The sequence below is a fragment of the Leptopilina heterotoma genome, unplaced genomic scaffold (genome assembly GCF_015476425.1).
Source record: "Leptopilina heterotoma isolate Lh14 unplaced genomic scaffold, ASM1547642v1 Lhet_52, whole genome shotgun sequence".
Taxonomy (NCBI): Eukaryota; Metazoa; Arthropoda; class Insecta; order Hymenoptera; family Figitidae; genus Leptopilina; species Leptopilina heterotoma.
In genome coordinates this window covers 4,478,026-4,497,513 of record NW_025111114.1, presented here as the reverse complement: position 1 = coordinate 4,497,513, position 19,488 = coordinate 4,478,026, and the positions used below count along the sequence as shown (strand labels likewise).

General features: G+C 25.7%; 3 protein-coding genes and 1 long non-coding RNA gene across 5 annotated transcripts; 2 read left to right on the top strand and 2 right to left on the bottom strand.

Annotated features, from left to right (window-relative positions):
* Positions 1-1,476: 1,476 nt before the first annotated feature.
* LOC122508045 (sec1 family domain-containing protein 2-like) lies at positions 1,477-7,049 on the bottom strand. Of its 2 annotated transcripts, XM_043621117.1 has the most exons (11): positions 6,917-7,041; positions 6,530-6,740; positions 6,154-6,396; positions 5,779-6,054; positions 5,056-5,235; positions 4,675-4,935; positions 4,441-4,569; positions 4,021-4,258; positions 3,839-3,947; positions 2,245-2,391; positions 1,477-2,160 (listed from the first exon to the last, which is right to left on the bottom strand). In XM_043621117.1, exons 2-11 carry the CDS (start codon positions 6,725-6,727, stop codon positions 1,941-1,943), a joined length of 2,001 nt encoding a protein of 666 aa, XP_043477052.1. In that variant the 5' UTR covers positions 6,728-6,740; positions 6,917-7,041; the 3' UTR covers positions 1,477-1,940. The 2 variants fall into 2 exon arrangements, with proteins under 2 accessions (XP_043477052.1, XP_043477051.1); XM_043621116.1 differs by having other exon boundaries at positions 6,530-7,049.
* A 2,409-nt stretch (positions 7,050-9,458) lies between these two features.
* LOC122508044 lies at positions 9,459-11,148 on the bottom strand. Its single transcript, XR_006302188.1, has 3 exons — positions 10,917-11,148; positions 10,601-10,719; positions 9,459-10,338 (listed from the first exon to the last, which is right to left on the bottom strand). It is a non-coding gene; the product is annotated as an uncharacterized LOC122508044 (long non-coding RNA).
* A 1,976-nt stretch (positions 11,149-13,124) lies between these two features.
* Positions 13,125-14,133, top strand: LOC122507933. Its single transcript, XM_043620946.1, has 5 exons — positions 13,125-13,155; positions 13,247-13,426; positions 13,517-13,633; positions 13,725-13,904; positions 13,990-14,133. The coding sequence occupies exons 1-5, from the start codon at positions 13,125-13,127 to the stop codon at positions 14,109-14,111; spliced, it is 630 nt and encodes a 209-aa protein (XP_043476881.1). The 3' UTR covers positions 14,112-14,133.
* LOC122507932 (tubulin glycylase 3C-like) lies at positions 14,122-18,943 on the top strand. The gene is made up of 10 exons (XM_043620945.1): positions 14,122-14,140; positions 14,198-14,377; positions 14,468-14,584; positions 14,676-14,855; positions 14,946-15,062; positions 15,154-15,333; positions 15,427-15,543; positions 15,740-15,919; positions 16,010-18,523; positions 18,616-18,943. The coding sequence occupies exons 1-9, from the start codon at positions 14,122-14,124 to the stop codon at positions 18,487-18,489; spliced, it is 3,570 nt and encodes a 1,189-aa protein (XP_043476880.1). The 3' UTR covers positions 18,490-18,523; positions 18,616-18,943.
* Positions 18,944-19,488: the final 545 nt, after the last annotated feature.

Sequence of the window (19,488 nt, the reverse complement as noted above, 5' to 3'; positions counted from 1 at the left end):
GTAAATAATGATAAAAAAAAAGACTTGAGTGAAAAAGAAACGGAAAATTCGATTGCAGATTTTTTATTTATCCGCATTTGTTACAAAAAATTGCTCCATAGGCAAAAAAAAAAAAAATCAAGTGCCGATTAAATTATTAAGTGTTTTACCGCATGCTGCTATGTAGAAAAAATTTTTCAAATGTGTTCATATAAAAGAATTTTTATATCACTTTAAATAAGCAGTATTAAAAAGAAAAGATCTTTTAGCGCATCATAATTTTTATTTACAAAACTTATGTGCAATCGCAGACGATAATTATATGTACAATTATTATATTGATAATTATTGTATAATTACATATTATTATATTATTGTTTACATATTTTTTTTAAGTAATTAAAATGTTTATATGGCTCACGAATTAGAACGTGCCAAACAGAAAAAAAAGAAACACGATTCGTATACTAATGTACATTCCTCGGATAGTTTTCTAATTTTTTTTTCGTTTTAGCCAAGTGATAAAAGAAAACTCTCGAGTAAATGTCAAATCCATTATTTTTAAGTAAAATAATGAATTGTATAGTAGATTTTTTAAATATTTAATTAAGAATTTAAGAGTTTAATATAAGTTTACTCACTGTAATTGAACACCAATTTTTTTTTATATTTTTCTCCTGACTTTTAAATTCTATAATATTGTGTCTATAGTTGTATAATTACTATTTGTTACAGTATTTTTATTATTATCACTGGTTAAATGTGGCACAGAAATTTCTATAGAAATTGTATTTTATTGAATATTTTCTAGATATTTAAAAAAGCTCCGAACATTTTTTTTTAATAAAGAAATTAAGAATTAAAAATATATTCCTAAAGTTTTACAGACAATTTTTTTCTTACGAAATAAAAAAAATAATTTTTTCATTTCATTTCAGGATTAATTTTTTTTTTTTAATAAAATAACAAAAATATCGTTATTCGACGTAAAATTTGTCTTTGTAACAGAATGAAAAAAATGTATGGAGCTTTTATTATAAACATAAAAGATTTATTTTTGAAAATCAAAGTACCAGTTTCAGAAAATAATTAGTTTTTAAAATAAAAGTTCCATTTGAATTTTTTATACAAAAAAAAAAGAATATAGAATATGTTAGATGGAAAGAAATTTTTAAAGTGCGAAAAATAGAAAGAGAAAATCGCTGTTTGCGAAGTGTAAAATTTTAATAAAAAAAAAAATGTAGATTGTACATTGGTTGGTAAAACACTTCTTATCTAGTTAATTTAAATTTAAATTTTGCAATTGTATAAAAAAATATCTTAAACTTTTTATAAATAAAATACGTAATATTATTAAATTTTATAATAATACATACGTATATTATATAATATATATTATATAATTCTATATCGTATAATATTATACATTTAATACATAATATTACAGACATGTTGTGTATATCAAGTGTAAGATGATATAGTATATGTAAAAATATATTAAATATTTAAGTCATTAATTAATGTAACAATCATTGTACAGATCTTATGTAATAATTTAGTATTATTTTATAAGCATTGCGAATTTATATATATATGTATATGTATATTATAAATTATACAAGAAAATTAGCAACCTTATCAGATACAAACACAAAAATTAAATCAATTAAACGTAAAATATTTTCCTCATTGTTAGGAACAATATATATGTACGTGTTTAATAATAATTTTAAAAAGTTGACAACATTTCGCCTCTTCTTTATTTCACCAGTCATGAAAGTATTCACTTTTGACAAAGAATTTTAGTTTTTCTTTTTTTCTAAATAAAAATAATTTTTTTATAATTAAAAATTTTAATTTGAATATTGAAAAAAAATTGTATTTTAAATTAGACTAGCGCTTAAATAAATTTTTTTCGAAATCATAATTAATTTTCACATTTGACAAATATTGTACATATTTTAACTTAGACTCGCGCTTAAATTGCTTAAGAGAATTTTTTCGAGTACGTCCAATGGATTTAGTAATCTCGAGCCGCTAAGTATTATTTTTGGATGATTAGAAAGTGAAGACGTTTTTTCTTGAACGATTCTTGCTTCGTCTGGTGTTATTCCTCCGAGAATGTAGATTATAATTAATGCACTGTCCGAAGGGTGTTTCATTCTACCCTTCATTAGAAGGCTATAAAAAATTGTTAATAATTTCGATTATTCATAAAGAAAATTCTGAATTTAAAAAATCAGATTTTGCATTTTAATAACTTACTTAAAACTGGTTGAGAGTAGAGAAAAAGTATTGCACTGTAGATCGGGAATTTCCGGTTTATTTGAATCAATTAGATCCGTAACAAGCCTTTCGACGAGACCAACTCCTTTTGCCATTTCCTGCTTACTTGATTTGCATATAATTGATCTGGAAATAAATTTAGAAATAAATCTTGGGTGTTCTTCTTAGGAGCGCGTCACAAATAATAATCTATATTAATAATCGTAGTATTCCGGTAATCTGATCGTAGTTCGAAGTTTTAGTTGTTGTTTATGAAAAGAATTTTACAATTTATAAAAATAATTGAAAATAATTGAATGTTTTGAAAGAAATTTATTACAAAATTTTGAAAATAATTGGATTCTTTAGAGAAATTTTATTAAAAATAATTGAATTCTTTCGAAGAATTTTATCAGAATTTTTGAAAATAATTGAATTCCTTTGAAGAATTTTATTATTTATTGCCATTAATATTATTTTACTATTAAAATTATTAATAGAAAATTAAACTCTTTTAAACAATTTTATTAGAGTTTTTCTAAATAATTCAATTCTTTTAAAGAATTATTTTTTGTTTTTTCAAAATAATTTAGTTCTTAAATAATTTTAATTAGAAATTGTGAAAACTAATTCAATTAAACAAAGAATTTAAAAAAAAAATTTTAAATAATCGTGTCTATTAAAAATTATAATTAAATATTTCATTAATTGAAGTTTATTAAAATTTTATATAATAAATAATTGAATTGTTTCCAAGAATTTATTAGAAGTTTAGAAAATAATTCAATTCTTTCAAAAATTTTTTATTAAAAATATTAAAAAATTTAATTGAATCTTTTCTTGAAATTTTATTAAAATTGTATTCAAAATAATTGAATTCCTATAAAGAGTTTTAATATTTAAAAAAATAATTCGAATTTTTCCAAAGAATGTATTATTTATGAAAATAATTGAAATTTTGCAAAGAATTTAATCAAAATTTTTTAATACAGCTGAACTCTTTAAAGAAATTGTACTTGAAATTCTAATAAATTAGTTTTTAAATTCTATAAAATGAAATTTAATTTTTTAAGAATTTTATTAAAAAATTAACATAATTAAATTTTTATAGAATATAATTTATATTTTACAAAAAATTTCTTAAAAATTTTGAAAATAATTGAATTTTTGAGATTAACTCAATTTTAGAATTTTACTTTATTTATTTTTTAAATAATTGAATTTTGGAATTATAATTGAATTTTCTGAAGTTTTAAAGAAGATATTTGAATATTTATCAAGAAATTTATTAAAAGTTTTGAAATTAATGAATTTTTTAATCAACTTTACAGAAAAAAAGATTTTAAATAACCAGAAGGAAACGAGAAGTAAAAAATTTGAATAATTGAATGTTTGCAAAGACTTTACTATTTAAAAAATAATTGAATTCTTGCAAAGAATTATATTAAAATTTTTGAGAATAGAAACAATAATATATAATTAATTTTTTACTTAATAAGTGAATTTTTTAAATTTTGATTATGAAATTATTCAACAATTAAAATTTGAAAATAACAAATTTTGTAATTTGCATAATAATAATAAATTGAATTACTTGTAATTCTGTAAAATATGTCGTTGACTTGCAATCGCATGGAATAAATCCATTATGTGGGTGGCAATTTGTTTGGAAGTTTTCTTCATTACTTCAGCATCAGAAATACCTAATATGGAAAAATAAAATAATTAATCAAATTTAGCTTTTTTCTCATTTTCGGAAAAACAAGGAAAACTTACCAAAACTGAGAAGAATTAAAGTTTGATGATAAACTGATAAATCCTCACTGGATTCGACTTGATTGCATTTTTCCATATCTTCAAAAATAGCATCGGCTAATGAATTTCTCAATTGTTCTTCCTGTTGTGGTGGAAAATTAATATCATTTCCAACCATCGAATAAACGTGAATTAAAAGAACCAATAAATTATCCATTGTCAATCCTCTTGATGATCGCGATTGTATAATATTGCTCAACTGTAATAATTACAATACTATTTTTCTTTAAACTGTAAATTTCATTATATAACCAAATAATAATTATATCAAATAATATTTGAATGAATGAATGAATTAATGAATGAAAGAATACGGAGATTAATATAGTTGACTGTAAATTAAAAAGTAAATTGTAATTGAAAAAAAAAAATGAAAATTACCTGAGCAACAATGCTGGATGCATCGCGACTAATTGCCAAATTTTGAAGAATCAACTTTTCGAAACTCACTAATAATTCCAATTGTGCCGTTTTATCCGATTTCAAGGCTTGAATAGCAGCAATAATAATCTAAGAGTAAAATTTTTTACTTTGATAAATACTCATGAAAAATATTTCATTATTTAAATTTAATTAGTATTTTTATTATTTTATTAAAATTTATATTTATTTTACTTGAAGTGTTTTGCTCGATCGAGTTAGATTTTCAATATTCTCTGAATTGCGAAATTTATGAACCAATTTTTCCAAACTATGAGCCGATACTCGAGTTGCTAATTTTGTCTTTATTGGACTTTCATTAACTGTACTCATGTCATTCAACATTTTATTAAACGCCAAAAGCAAATCTTTCTGCTTTTTATGAAGCAATAAATCCAAAACATTCGTTTCGTTTGTAGCCAGACAACCCGGTACCATGAAGGATGACAAACATTCCTAAAAAAGTGTTAAAAAATACAATTAATATTGTTAAAACTTTTTTATTAAAAGAAACCAAATAATTTAGTTTAAATTCAATTTAATTTAGTTTAAAAAAATATTTTTTTCAATTCTTACCTCTCCTTCATGACAAAAAGGTGACATATTGACAGCAATGTCATTATTATGATGATTTAAATGCGGTAAAGTGCAAAGAATTCTGCCTAACAATGATTCGGTATTATAAGAGCAGGCAGTACATAAATCTAATGTTCTATCCAATAGAATAAAAGAAACAGTTCGTTCATCAGAAATTTGCTGTTAATATAATGTTTAACTAATTTATTAAATTTGTTGTATATTTGTAAAATAAAATCAAAAAAAGAAGATTTTCTTTTGTTGATTTTATTAATTATGAAATTACAGGGTTGCCAAAAAATTAAATTTTGTTTTTCCTGACTTTTCCCTGATTTACAGACAAAATTTTCACTTTTTCCTGACCCTGAAGAATATTCTGATTCACTCTAAAAATTATTAGATAGTTAAAAAAAATGTTCTTTTACAATTATTTACGAATTTCTTTAATTGCAAAATTATTCGATTTCATCAATAACTTCCTTTTTAAATAAATATTTAATCATTAAAATTTTTCTATAGGATTTAAGAGGTGGGGGACACTTTTCTCAAAAATTTATTTTTCCAAAATTTTATCAAATTTTCAAAGTTTTTAATTTTTTTCCTGTACTTTTAATAAAAATCCCTGACTTTTCCATGAATTCCCTGACCTGTGGCAACTCTGAATTAGATTAATATTTTAAATCCACTTCCTAAATTCATTACACATTCCTGTAAATTTATTACCTTACGTCTGTTTATTGCTGCAGGCAATGTTGCCAATTTTTCAGCAACAATATTACTCAGTCTACCCATTGAATAAACATCCTCTTTGACATTTAAATTTGAAAATAAACTATGCATAGAACTGGCAAAATATTCCACATCATTTTCATAATGAAGAAGTGAATTTTCATCAATTGGTGGCATCATATTTCCAAATGGTGGTGTCAAAAATACGGAATCATTTAAAGATGCGGTGAAAATTGGTGAATAAATTATGGTTACACTTGATTCTCCAACCTGAAAAGAATCACATTCCTTAAATTTTGTAATAAAATACTTATTTACATTGTAATATAAAAATAATTAAGAAAATAGAATCATTTTTCTTAGCGAGACCTCTGTTTCGTATTTTCCATCGATCCATCTTTGGTTTTGTTGCTGTAATTCATCGTAATTAATTTTGCCTTCACGGGGAAAAATTGTATTATAATCCAAAACACTCGTGTGTACCGAGCAAAATATAATGCATTTGGAAAAATGATTTTTCTCTAAAATTAATTTCAGTGTCTCATTGTAAAATGATGATTCTGCCGAAGTTGAAATTACTACAGCTTTTTTTGTTTCCTTCGCTTTTATAAACTGTAAAAATAAAAAAAAAGAAAGGAAACTATTAAATGATAAATTACTAAATGATGTTAAATTTCAATAATGGTTTTACGAGAGTAAAATTGCCATTTTCAAAGAAAATTGAAATTAAATTTACATCTATTACCTTTAAATTAAATAAAGACAATTCGTGAACAGATAATGCCCCCGCATTTTTGAAGCTAAGATATGCTTTATCGCCGGAATACCAATGAAAACATTCAGCTGCTGCATGATCTATGTAGACAGCAGCTTCTGAAACTTCAGCTAAAATACCTTTCCAGCAGTTTTCAGCAAAGTCAATTAAACTTCCGACCTGATGCATCTTTTACCTTAATCTAAATTAATTCAAAAAATACAAGCAATTGTTTAAAAATTGATATATTTCTTCTTTCAGCCTTTGCCACCTATCAGAACAATGCTTATATTTTAAAATGACGTTTAAAGCATTTTTAAGATAAGTTGACTATAAATTGAAAGTTTTCTCTTCCTTTTTTCCACTTATTATATTTACAGATTAAAACTAAACAAATAACTCGTTATAATAAGCATAGTAAGTAATTTTTCTATTGTTGTAATAATTTGACTTATGACAACAAGTCCACGTAGATGACAGTGCTGCCAGGTACCCTCACCAAACGCAACTGCGCTTGCGCTACAAAAATGATCTTGTCACGTCCCAGGTTAGGTACAATTTAATTTTAAGAGAGGGCGAACTTGAATTAATATTAAAATATTAATAAATAAAAATATATATTATATTAATATAATAATATTATATTATATATTATATATTATAATATTATAATATATATATATATATATATATATATATATATATATATATATATATATATATATATATATATATATATATATATATATATATATATATATATATATATATATATATAAATTCAATTATTTATAATATAATATATAAATATAAATAAAAATAAAAAAATAAAAAAAAAAAATATATATATAAATATATAAAAATATATATAAATATATATATATATATATATATATATATATTTATAATTATAATTATTTATAATATAATATAATATATTATTATATATATAATATATAATATATATTATATATATATATATATATATATATATATATATATATATATATATATATATATATATATATATATATATATATATATATATATATATATATATATATATATATATATATATATATATATATATAATATATATATATATATAATATATATATATATATATATATATATATATATAAAAATTCAATTATTTTCAAAACATTTTTAATTGAATTCCTTGAAAGAATTCAATTTTTAAAACAAATTTCAACACATTTCGAAAAAATTCAATTTTTTTCTAAAATTTTAATAAATCCTTAGAAAAAATTCAATTATTTTTATAAATAGTAAAATTCTTGGCAAGAATTCAATTAATTTTATAAATATTAAAATTCTATATAACAATTAAATCACTTTCAAGGCAATTTATAAATATATATTCGTCAAAAAAATTGAAGGAATTCAATTATTTTGAAAAAATAATAAAATTCTTGTGATGAATATTCAATTATTTTCGAAACAACTTTAATTGAATTTCTCTAAAAAATTTCATTATTTTTGCAAAGATTTTACAATTTATAAAAATAATTAATTTGTTTCAAAGGATTTATTAAAATTTTAGAAAATAATTGAATTTTTCTTTAAAATAATAATAAAATTCTTTTTAAAAATTGAATACATTTATAAAATTAATTTTATTAATATTGTATTAAAAACGATTAAATATTACAATTTCAGAAAATATAAAATTTCCATAAAATTCAATTTCAACAAGAATTTAAAATTCTCTAAAAATAATTCAATTATTCTCTAAATATTTTTAAAAAATTCGATATAGATATTAAATTATTTTCAAGGCAATTTTTAAATATATTCGTCAAAAAAATTGAAAGAATTCAATTCTTTTCAAAAAAATAATAAAATTCTTAAAAGAAATTTAATAATTTTTGAAATAACTTTAATTGAATTTCTCGAAAAAATTTCATTATTTTCAAATATTTCTATAAAATTCTTCATAACAATTTATTCATTTCTTTAAATTTTAATAAATTCTTTGAAACATTTCAATTATATTTTTATAAATAGTACAATTCTTTGCAGAAATTCAATTCTTTTTAAAACAATTTTAATAGAATTCCTCGAAAGAATTTAAATTTTCAAATATTAACAAAAAATTAATTTATTTTCTAAAATTTTAATAAATTCTTCGAAACATTTCAATTATTTTTATAAATAGTATAATTCTTTGCAGAAATCCAATTATTTTCAATACAATTTTAATAAAATTCTTCTTCATAAAATCCAATTGCTATTTTAATTAATTTTAAATTTTCAATTAAAATTATTAAAAAAGCTTCATTAGTTTAAAAAAAATTCAAAGAAATTCTTCAAAAGAATTCAATTAGTTTTTTTTAAATTTTAATAAAATTCTCTGCGAAAATTTAGTTATTTTTCTAAATAATAAAATTCACTGCGAGAATTCAGTTATTTTTCTGAATAATAAAATTCTTTGAAATAATTTTTAATTATCAAATTTTTTGATAAAATTCTTTGCAACAATTCGATGATTTTCAATGCATTAATTTTAAAATTGAAAATATTTGAAAAGAAAAATTATAAAAAAGTTTAGAAAGAAAAAAGTAAAGAATTAATTTATTAATATTATTATTAATTATTATTTAATTAATAATAATTTTAATAAAATTTATAATTTTTTAAAAACAGGACATAACTTTAAAAGTACTGAATAGCGATGAATGTGAGGAAGAATCGAGTGATAAAAAGAAAATGCATGAGAAAAATAGTCAATTACAGGAAACAGAGAGATTATCATCATCATCATCATCTTTAAAAGAAGACAACGAAGACACGAAAAACGATTTCAAATTAAATTCCGAGACGAATTTGAATAATTTTATTCAGGTAATTATTTGTTAAATAATTTTTTTCATTTTCATTGTATTCTAATACATTTCTATCAGATTTCTATATTGTAGATTGCTCCGGAATTTGAAAATGTACCACCGCCAATTCCACCACTGGATTCTAGTAATGAAGCCGATTTGAGCGATTTTTAACGTTGATATATGAGAAAATCGAGAAAAAAATTAATAAAAGAAGCTTTATATGTGATTTGTATAATTGAATAATAAACAAAATGTTTATATTCTTCTAAACACGAAACATAAACAATTTTTATTCTCAAAAAATAATCACGCACAAAATGTTCTTTAAGTAATTGAAAAATAAAATTAACTTAATATGAAAAATTCGAAATGCATTCGAAAGACAAAAAAAAAAAGAGAAGGTAACTTGAACTAAAAACACCAGAGAGATAAAGAAAAAAAAAATAAAAAAATATTCAAAATGAAAATGAATTTTTAATTTTATTGCATGTTTATTGCTTGTTTTCCATTACGAAGAATTAATATTAACTGCGCACGTTTCTCTTTCAGCAAGCCTTTTTACTCTTCAAAGTATATAAAAGAAATCCTTTTCTCCACCACATCCTTATCACACGGTTTGAAAAAATTGACTTTTAATCATATTTTTCTACGAATAAAAGAAACAAAAGAAGAATCCAACTTCTCATTTCTTTTCCCCCACGATTCAATGAGACAAAAATTATTATCCAATTCTTTTCCTAGAAAACAATTAAAATAATTTACTAAATGTAATAATAAATTAGAATAAATAAAAATTATCAATAAATCTGTAATTGGAGTACTAATTTTTCATTCACTATGTAAATTAATGTGAGAACGTAAATTTGAAGACATCTTTATTTCTCAATCTTCCGACATTGATTAATTGCGCACTCTTGTCAGTTACAAATTCCCATCGTTAAATACTTGAACCTATAAACAAAATAAATAACAATTAATCAAAATAGAGAAACTAAAAATTATATTAAGTATGTTTTCTTAGAGTAAAAAAAAATTTTTTCTTACTCGTAATTTCTTTGTCAACATTTTCTATTCTTCTAAGGTTAATTTTAAATTTAAAAAAAAATTTCAATAAAACAATGTTTCCATGAGAAGCCTACATATAGAGTTAAAAATAAGAGAAAAAAATATACCTATTTATTACTATAAACAATAATTAAACATTAAAACTAACCTCAAAATAAAATTCCAAGACAATATTTATCCTAATTAATTTTCCGAACTGGTGTCGCTCGTTCCCTTATGGTATGTGTCAAATTTATTATGACTTGACGTATGGTTGGAATTTTTAACCTAAAAAATAAAAACAATTTCAATATACCTTTAATATAAATTTGTGTGATTATCAAGATTTATATAGATAAACATAAATTTCAATAAATTTTTTTTGTAATAAAAAAACTGCTTTACAAACAAATTCTTTATTTTGAAATTTGACACAACTATAGGTAATTTCACTTTCTGCATTATCGACTCGTGGTACGAGTTACCGAAAATATGCTTGAAATAGTTTGTACATTCACCACGGCGCTAGTAGTACAAGCGCGCACTGGTGGGGACGCTCGAAGTGGTGGGGACACGGGTATATAAGCAGGCGCCCGAGACGAGACTGGCACTTCAAGCTCAACTGTGTTACAGGTAAGCAATAGTACCAAAGCCTTGTTAAGGCAGACGAACTTAAGCTGTATTACAGCAAAGCCTTATTAAGGCAAACGGACGTAAAGCTGTATTACAGCAAAGCCTTGTTAAGGCAGACGAACTTAAGCTGTATTACAGCAAAGCCTTATTAAGGCAAACGGACGTAAAGCTGTATTACAGCAAAGCCTTATTAAGGCAGACGGACGTAAAGCTGTATTACAGCAAAGCCTTGTTAAGGCAGACGAATTTAAGCTGTATTACAGCAAAGCCTTATTAAGGCAAACGGACGTAAAGCTGTATTACAGCAAAGCCTTATTAAGGCAGACGGATGTAAAGCTGTATTACAGCAAAGCCTTATTAAGGCAAACGGACGTAAAGCTGTATTACAGCAAAGCCTTATTAAGGCAGACGGACGTAAAGCTGTATTACAGCAAAGCCTTATTAAGGCAGACGGACGTAAAGCTGTATTACAGCAAAGCCTTATTAAGGCAAACGGACGTAAAGCTGTATTACAGCAAAGCCTTGTTAAGGCAGACGAATTTAAGCTGTATTACAGCAAAGCCTTATTAAGGCAAACGGACGTAAAGCTGTATTACAGCAAAGCCTTATTAAGGCAGACGGATGTAAAGCTGTATTACAGCAAAGCCTTATTAAGGCAAACGGACGTAAAGCTGTATTACAGCAAAGCCTTATTAAGGCAGACGGACGTAAAGCTGTATTACAGCAAAGCCTTATTAAGGCAGACGGACGTAAAGCTGTATTACAGCAAAGCCTTATTAAGGCAAACGGACGTAAAGCTGTATTACAGCAAAGCCTTATTAAGGCAGACGGATGTAAAGCTGTATTACAGCAAAGCCTTATTAAGGCAGACGGACGTAAAGCTGTATTACGGCAAACGGACGTAAAGCTGTATTACAGCAAAGCCTTATTAAGGCAAACGGACGTAAAGCTGTATTACGGCAAAGCTTTATTAAGGCAGACGGACGTAAAGCTGTATTACAGCAAAGCCCTTATTAAGGCAAACCGACGTACAGCTGTATTACGGCAAAGCCTTTTTAAGGCAAACGGACGTAAAGCTGTATTACGGCGAAGCCTTATTAAGGCATACCGAAAAGACTAAAGCTGTATTACGGCAAAGCCTTTTAAAGGCATACTGAAAAGACTAAAGCTGTTTTACGGCAACGAATACAATTTTTAACGATAGACCCATCGTTAGGGCATACGGATAACGTTAAATTTTTTGAAATTTTATGTACATACGTGTTTTCTTTTCTCTATTCATTAATAACAATATCACGCGGGTTAATTTCGTTTTTAAAGTAATGAATAAATACTTCTTGTTCTGATGAGGCATTAAAAAATTGTTACACTCAAAAAGCGGCTAATAAGTAATTTTTTCTTTTCAATTAATCCCGATTGTTACATAAATCGTTTAATTATCGTGTGTACATTTAATTTTTAACGTTATTCGACAGTTTATTAAATAATCGTTGATAAAATAAGTCCCCGAGTGCAGTCCCATGGCATCGTTATTTGCTTTGCTTTTTGTAACTTGACTATTAAAAGAATTCATTTTAGAAACTTTATAAATTATTTATTCTCTACATAATATTATGCAGACTTTTTTCAAATTTCTATCAAAACTATAATTATTTTAATGAAAATTTTGTTAAATAATTCATCTTTTTGAAAATGATTTTCTCAAATAATTGATTATTTTCTAATTTCAAGACAATATAATTGAATTTCAAAGATTTTTTTTAAACTACTAATTGAATTTCGTTTTAAAGAATTTTATTATAATTTTTGTAAATAGTTGCTTGATCTCTAATAATTTGTGAATTTAATTTAATGGAAATTTAAAAAATATATATATATATATATATATATTAACACAAGTAGTTGCTTGTAGTTGCTAAAATTTTAAAAAAATACCCAAATAGCCTAATTACAAAACCCAACGCAAAACGATGCCATTAGATTGCACCCTTATTATTTTGTCTTTTTAACAAATTTTTTTTTACAGAAATTCATGTACCAGTATCTACTGTGTTGACATAATGAAGAGAAAACAACAATTGAGTTTAAAATGTTAGTGTTTAACAGATGTATTTTAAAAATATTTGTATTTACATGTAAAGTTAACAATTTTAATTTATTTGTTTATTCTCTATTTTTTCAGCAACAAATGAATCTCGTGAAGGACATTCTACTAGATTCTTCTACGGAAACTCACAGACACAAAAATCTGACGAAAATTTGACATTTTCTTCATCGTCATCAACTCCAAAGACTGTGCAGGCTGAACCTCGAAAAGCAGAGAAGAAAACTTTTCGCTCGAGTGGAATATTCAGATTAAAATGTAAGTTTTTTAAAATTATTTTCTTCAAGTATTTGATTTAAATTGAGGAATTTTTTAATTTTAATTCTTTTGTTTCTTTTTAATTTTCAGCACCAACTAGATCTCGCGAAGAAATGTCTACCAGTTCGATTGGAAAGACTGAAGATCTAAAATCTGGAATTCCGGAGAAACAATTTTTCTCTTCTAGTGAAAGATTGAGTCTAAAATGTTAGTGTTTAACAGATGTATTTTAAAAATATTTGTATTTACATGTAAAGTTAACAATTTTAATTTATTTGTTTATTCTCTATTTTTTCAGCAACAAATGAATCTCGTGAAGGACATTCTACTAGATTCTTCTACGGAAACTCACAGTCACAAAAATCTGACGAAAATTTGACATTTTCTTCATCGTCATCAACTCCAAAGACTGAGCAGGCTGAACCTCGAAAAGCAGAGAAGAAAACTTTTCGCTCGAGTGGAATATTCAGATTAAAATGTAATTAAAATTATTTTCTTCAAGTATTTGATTTAAATTGAGGAATTTTTAAATTTTAATTCTTTTGTTTCTTTTTAATTTTCAGCACCAACTAGATCTCGCGAAGAAATGTCTAACAGTTCAATTGGAAAGACTGAAAATGTGAAAGCTGGAATTCCGGAGAAACAATCTTTTACTTCCAGTGAAAGATTGAGTTTAAAATGTTAGTGTTTAACAGATGTATTTTAAAAATATTTGTATTTACATGTAAAGTTAACAATTTTAATTTATTTGTTTATTCTCTATTTTTTCAGCAACAAATGAATCTCGTGAAGGACATTCTACTAGATTCTTCTACGGAAACTCACAGACACAAAAATCTGACGAAAATTTGACATTTTCTTCATCGTCATCAACTCCAAAGACTGTGCAGGCTGAACCTCGAAAAGCAGAGAAGAAAACTTTTCGCTCGAGTGGAATATTCAGATTAAAATGTAAGTTTTTTAAAATTATTTTCTTCAAGTATTTGATTTAAATTGAGGAATTTTTTAATTTTAATTCTTTTGTTTCTTTTTAATTTTCAGCACCAACTAGATCTCGCGAAGAAATGTCTAACAGTTCAATTGGAAAGACTGAAAATGTGAAAGCTGGAATTCCGGAGAAACAATCTTTTACTTCCAGTGAAAGATTGAGTTTAAAATGTTAGTGTTTAACAGATGTATTTTAAAAATATTTGTATTTACATGTAAAGTTAACAATTTTAATTTATTTGTTTATTCTCTATTTTTTCAGCAACAAATGAATCTCGTGAAGGACATTCTACTAGATTCTTCTACGGAAACTCACAGACACAAAAATCTGACGAAAATTTGACATTTTCTTCATCGTCATCAACTCCAAAGACTGTGCAGGCTGAACCTCGAAAAGCAGAGAAGAAAACTTTTCGCTCGAGTGGAATATTCAGATTAAAATGTAAGTTTTTTAAAATTATTTTCTTCAAGTATTTGATTTAAATTGAGGAATTTTTTAATTTTAATTCTTTTGTTTCTTTTTAATTTTCAGCACCAACTAGATCTCGCGAAGAAATGTCTACCAGTTCGATTGGAAAGACTGAAGATCTAAAATCTGGAATTCCGGAGAAACAATTTTTCTCTTCTAGTGAAAGATTGAGTTTAAAATGTTAGTGTTTAACAGATGTATTTTAAAAATATTTGTATTTACATGTAAAGTTAACAATTTTAATTTATTTGTTTATTCTCTATTTTTTCAGCAACAAATGAATCTCGTGAAGGACATTCTACTAGATTCTTCTACGGAAACTCACAGACACAAAAATCTGACGAAAATTTGACATTTTCTTCATCGTCATCAACTCCAAAGACTGTGCAGGCTGAACCTCGAAAAGCAGAGAAGAAAACTTTTCGCTCGAGTGGAATATTCAGATTAAAATGTAAGTTTTTTAAAATTATTTTCTTCAAGTATTTGATTTAAATTAAAAAATTATTATTTTTTATTTATTTGATTCCTTCTTTTCATTTTTCAGCACCAACCAGATCTCGCGAAGAAGTGTGTGTCAGTTCGATTGGAAAGACTGAAGATCTAAAATCTGGAATTCCGGAGAAACAATTTTTCTCTTGTAGTGAAAGATTGAGTTTAAAATGTAAGTTTTTTAAAATTATTTTCTTCTAGTATTTCATAGTCAAAGATTAAGTTTGAAATGTAAGTTTTTAATAATTAACCAAGGAAAAAATGATTCGTACGATGAATCATTTTCACCTGGGTACATTTTAAAAATATTTTATTAAAATAACAATTTAAAAATTTTAATTTATTTAATTCCTTTTTTTCTTTTTCAGTACCAAGTGATTCTCCTGAAAAGCTGTCACCGTGTTCAGTTAACCGTGTACCAACAGAAACATCATTATCATTATCGTCATCAACTGGACCTGATTTAAAAATCACTTCTTCAAAAGTAGAGAAATCGAAAAAGCAAGAAGCTAAATTTTCCCATTCAACATCAACTTCAAAAAGAGATGGTAAAATTTTGTATTCTTTTTTCTTCTTTTATATTTTCTTAATCTCTCTCAATATAAAATTAATAAAATTTTCATTTCTTCCAATTATAGGTGTTGACTCATCAATTGAAAGTGGTGCTGGCCCCTCTTCAAAACGAAAGAAATACAGTGTCGAGAAATCTACAATTGGTGTTTCTTCAAACAGAAAAAGAAAGTCAATTACTTTGGATAATGAAAATATTGATAAACCGTTGCATCATAAAGTGAGAAGAAGATTGGAATTAATGGGAACAGAAAAGCATACGGTAAAAGTTTGTTTGGGAAAATTATGTAAATCAGCAAACATTAAAAATCGAATTGAAGAAGATGCAAAGGTTGTTTCATCAATGATGTATGAGGCAACAACAATGGCATTATTCGGCCTATATGAAGAAACGAATGTTGAAAATGTTGAAAATTGCCCATCATTGTTGGAGAAATGGACCAACAATGGTCCCGACTTTCTGCCATTTTTAATATCATTAAAGCAGAAAGTAAATGCTCAACGTAAAATAACTGAACAGGATGCGAAAATAAATACAATGGTCAACGAATATAAAGAATTAAGGAATGACATTCCACTTTATGACGGAGAACATAGAACGGCAATAATTCAGGAGGCAGCTTTAGTGTTGAATCGAAACTTTAAAACAAATTTCACGACGCATGCAGCATCACGATTAAGAAGATATTTGCAGCTATTAATGGAAATTGAAGACGAAGAAAAAAATCATATGGAAGTAGATGAAATTCAAGAAATTTGTTCAGTTTACCGTATCAAAAATGATAATGATGAAAAAATAAAAATTAGGAGTTTTAAAAATAGCATTAAAAATGAACAAAGAAAAGAATTTCAAAAATCTCGAAAACAATTTCCAGATGAAATGCGAGAAAAAAAAACATCAGACTACTGCGATGAAAGATATGTTCGACAGGAAAAATATCTCAAACATTGCGATAAAGTCTATTATAAAAAAAGGCCAAGAAGGCGAAGAAAAAAATCGAAAAAGGAAAAAGAAGAAGAAAAAGAGAAGAATAAGGAAAAAGAAGAAGAAGAAAAAGAGAAGAATAAGGAAGAAGAAGAAGAAAAAGAGAAGAATAAGGAAAAAAAGAAATTTCGAAAAAGAAGGCCTTCATTTTATAAACAATCTGTTGCTGCTTTAAATCTCCTGCTGCAAAAAAATGAATGTCAAGTGAAAGGATTCCCTACTGATTTACTACTGAAAAAGGGTGATAATGATAGAAGAAAATTGGACTTTACAAAATTGACAAAAGATGAAGAATGGCATAAATTTTTGCCATTTTTCATTATGATTCAACAAGAATTTCATGATAAAAAGAAGAAGAATTTCACGTTAATTCCACAAATTTCATTAGGCGTGAAGCATGTGGTTTATACAAATACTGCTTTAAAAGAATTGCAAACGGCAACTGTTATTCAAGAAATTAAAGAAAAAAAGGCAATTTTACAAAAAAAGAAAAGAAAATCAGGAACGAATAAGGATCATCTTCAAAGAGCAGTTGATAAGATGGACGATGAAATGAAGCGCTTAAGAGAAATGAACAATGAAGAAAGGTGGAATTCAATGTTCAACTTTAAATCAATCCAAAGAGGTCGAAAAAAATTAAAGAATGGTGGTAAATTTTCTGGTACAATAACGACAAATGGTGTGGACGTGTCAGTAATTTTTGATTTACCCACAAAACATGATGTTGTGCAATCAAAGAAGAAAGTTGGAAGTTACAAAAAATTTTGTGGTTTTGATCCTGGTGCGAGGGCGACTCTGGCTGGCGTCAGTAGGGAAAACGATCCTAATCCAACCACTAATGTAAAAAAGGATTCAGCTATTTACATTGGTAGTTGGATGATGAGATGGCAGATGGGCGACTACAGAAGAAGAGAATTAATGAAGAAAAAAGGTATAGACATGCAAAAATATTACAAGCAACTTGCTGAGGATCCATTGATGGAAAATTTTTGCATGACTAATCCTCGAGATCGCCATCGCATAACAAAATATAGAATACATCTTTTACAAAATTTCCAATCACTTCATCAAAAAAGATCCGTAACGCGTTTAAAAATAGATCAATATTCGGCGCACAAACGACAAGTTGATCAACTTGTAAATTGGATAGTAGGTGATACAAGGAAGAAACCCTGTTTCGTTGCTATTGGTGGAGCAGAAATACCTAATTTTATCAAGGGATACACTAAAGCTCCTTTGAAACGTATTCAACAAACTCTTTTCCAAAGATCAGAAGAATTAGGAAAAGATAAATTGCAAGTCGTGAAAGTAAATGAGTTTAATACAACAAAAATGTGTAGTCGCTGTGTGAGACCACTTAAAATATCCAAGAGTCCCCATCGATACACTTATTGTGCGAAATGCAAAACAACGTGGGAAAGAGATGTAAATGCAGGGCGTAATATTCTTAATCTTGCACTTGTTCAAGAGAAAATCATACCAAAGGATTCCATAAAAAATCACCATCTATTTCGGATGAAGAATGATGACATTGAACATGAGGCTGCAGAATTGCAGAAATAATTTTTCCCATCACTTTCAACATTCATTTTTAAATGTAAGTTTTTAAAATTTATAGTTAAAAAATAGTTTTTTTTATGAAAAATATTAAAAAATTTAATTAATTTGTAATTATTTTCTCTTTTTCAGCACTAAGTAAATCTCTTAAAGGACAATGAAAAGGAGGAACCTCGACAACCGGAAATACAAATTTCTACGATGGACAATATACTGCTTAATTGCGGAAATAATTTAACAAAACATTATTCGGTCCTGGTGGTGATGGCTTTTTGCCATTGTACATACCGGGGATCTCTTGAGATCCGAACCAGCCTGTAAAAAGGCATACCAGGTTTTTTAAGAAATTAAAAAACATGCTACTTCTTTTATTGATTATTGTTTGAATTTTTCAAATTTTTTATAAAAACAAAAGCACATTTGTGTTTTTTTTTATAAATTAAAATAATCAATAATAGGAGGGGAGGTAATTTTGTAAAAGACATTTATTTCTTTAAATTTAAATCATTTTTCTCTTTTTTACTTATAATTTAGTTTCAGTTTAACGGTGTAATTTTTAAAATTTTAATTTTTTCAAAACATTTTAACTTGATTCAACATTTCACTTTAATTTTAAACTTTTTTTTTAACAATTTCAATTTCTCCTTTTACAAAATTACCTTCTAATCAGAAGTACCCTTACCAAATCAACTTAGCTTGCACTACAAAAATGATCTTATTGGCGAAATGAACCGCGCATTTTTAAAACGTTTTATATTTAAACATATAAAGTACTTTAGATGGACAAGTTTTATTCTACAAATAGAAGCATTTTTGTCGCGCAAGCGCAGTTGCGTTTGGTGAGGGTACCTGGCAGCTCTAGTAGATGATAGCAGACGACGTTTTTGTTTTTGTATTTTGCAACTTCCCATCCTTGATGTAGATAAAGCAGGGTTCTGTAGTTTCTTATGCAACCTTAAGCTTATTTCATATTCGCATTTTCGCACCTTCTATAAAGGCGCGTTC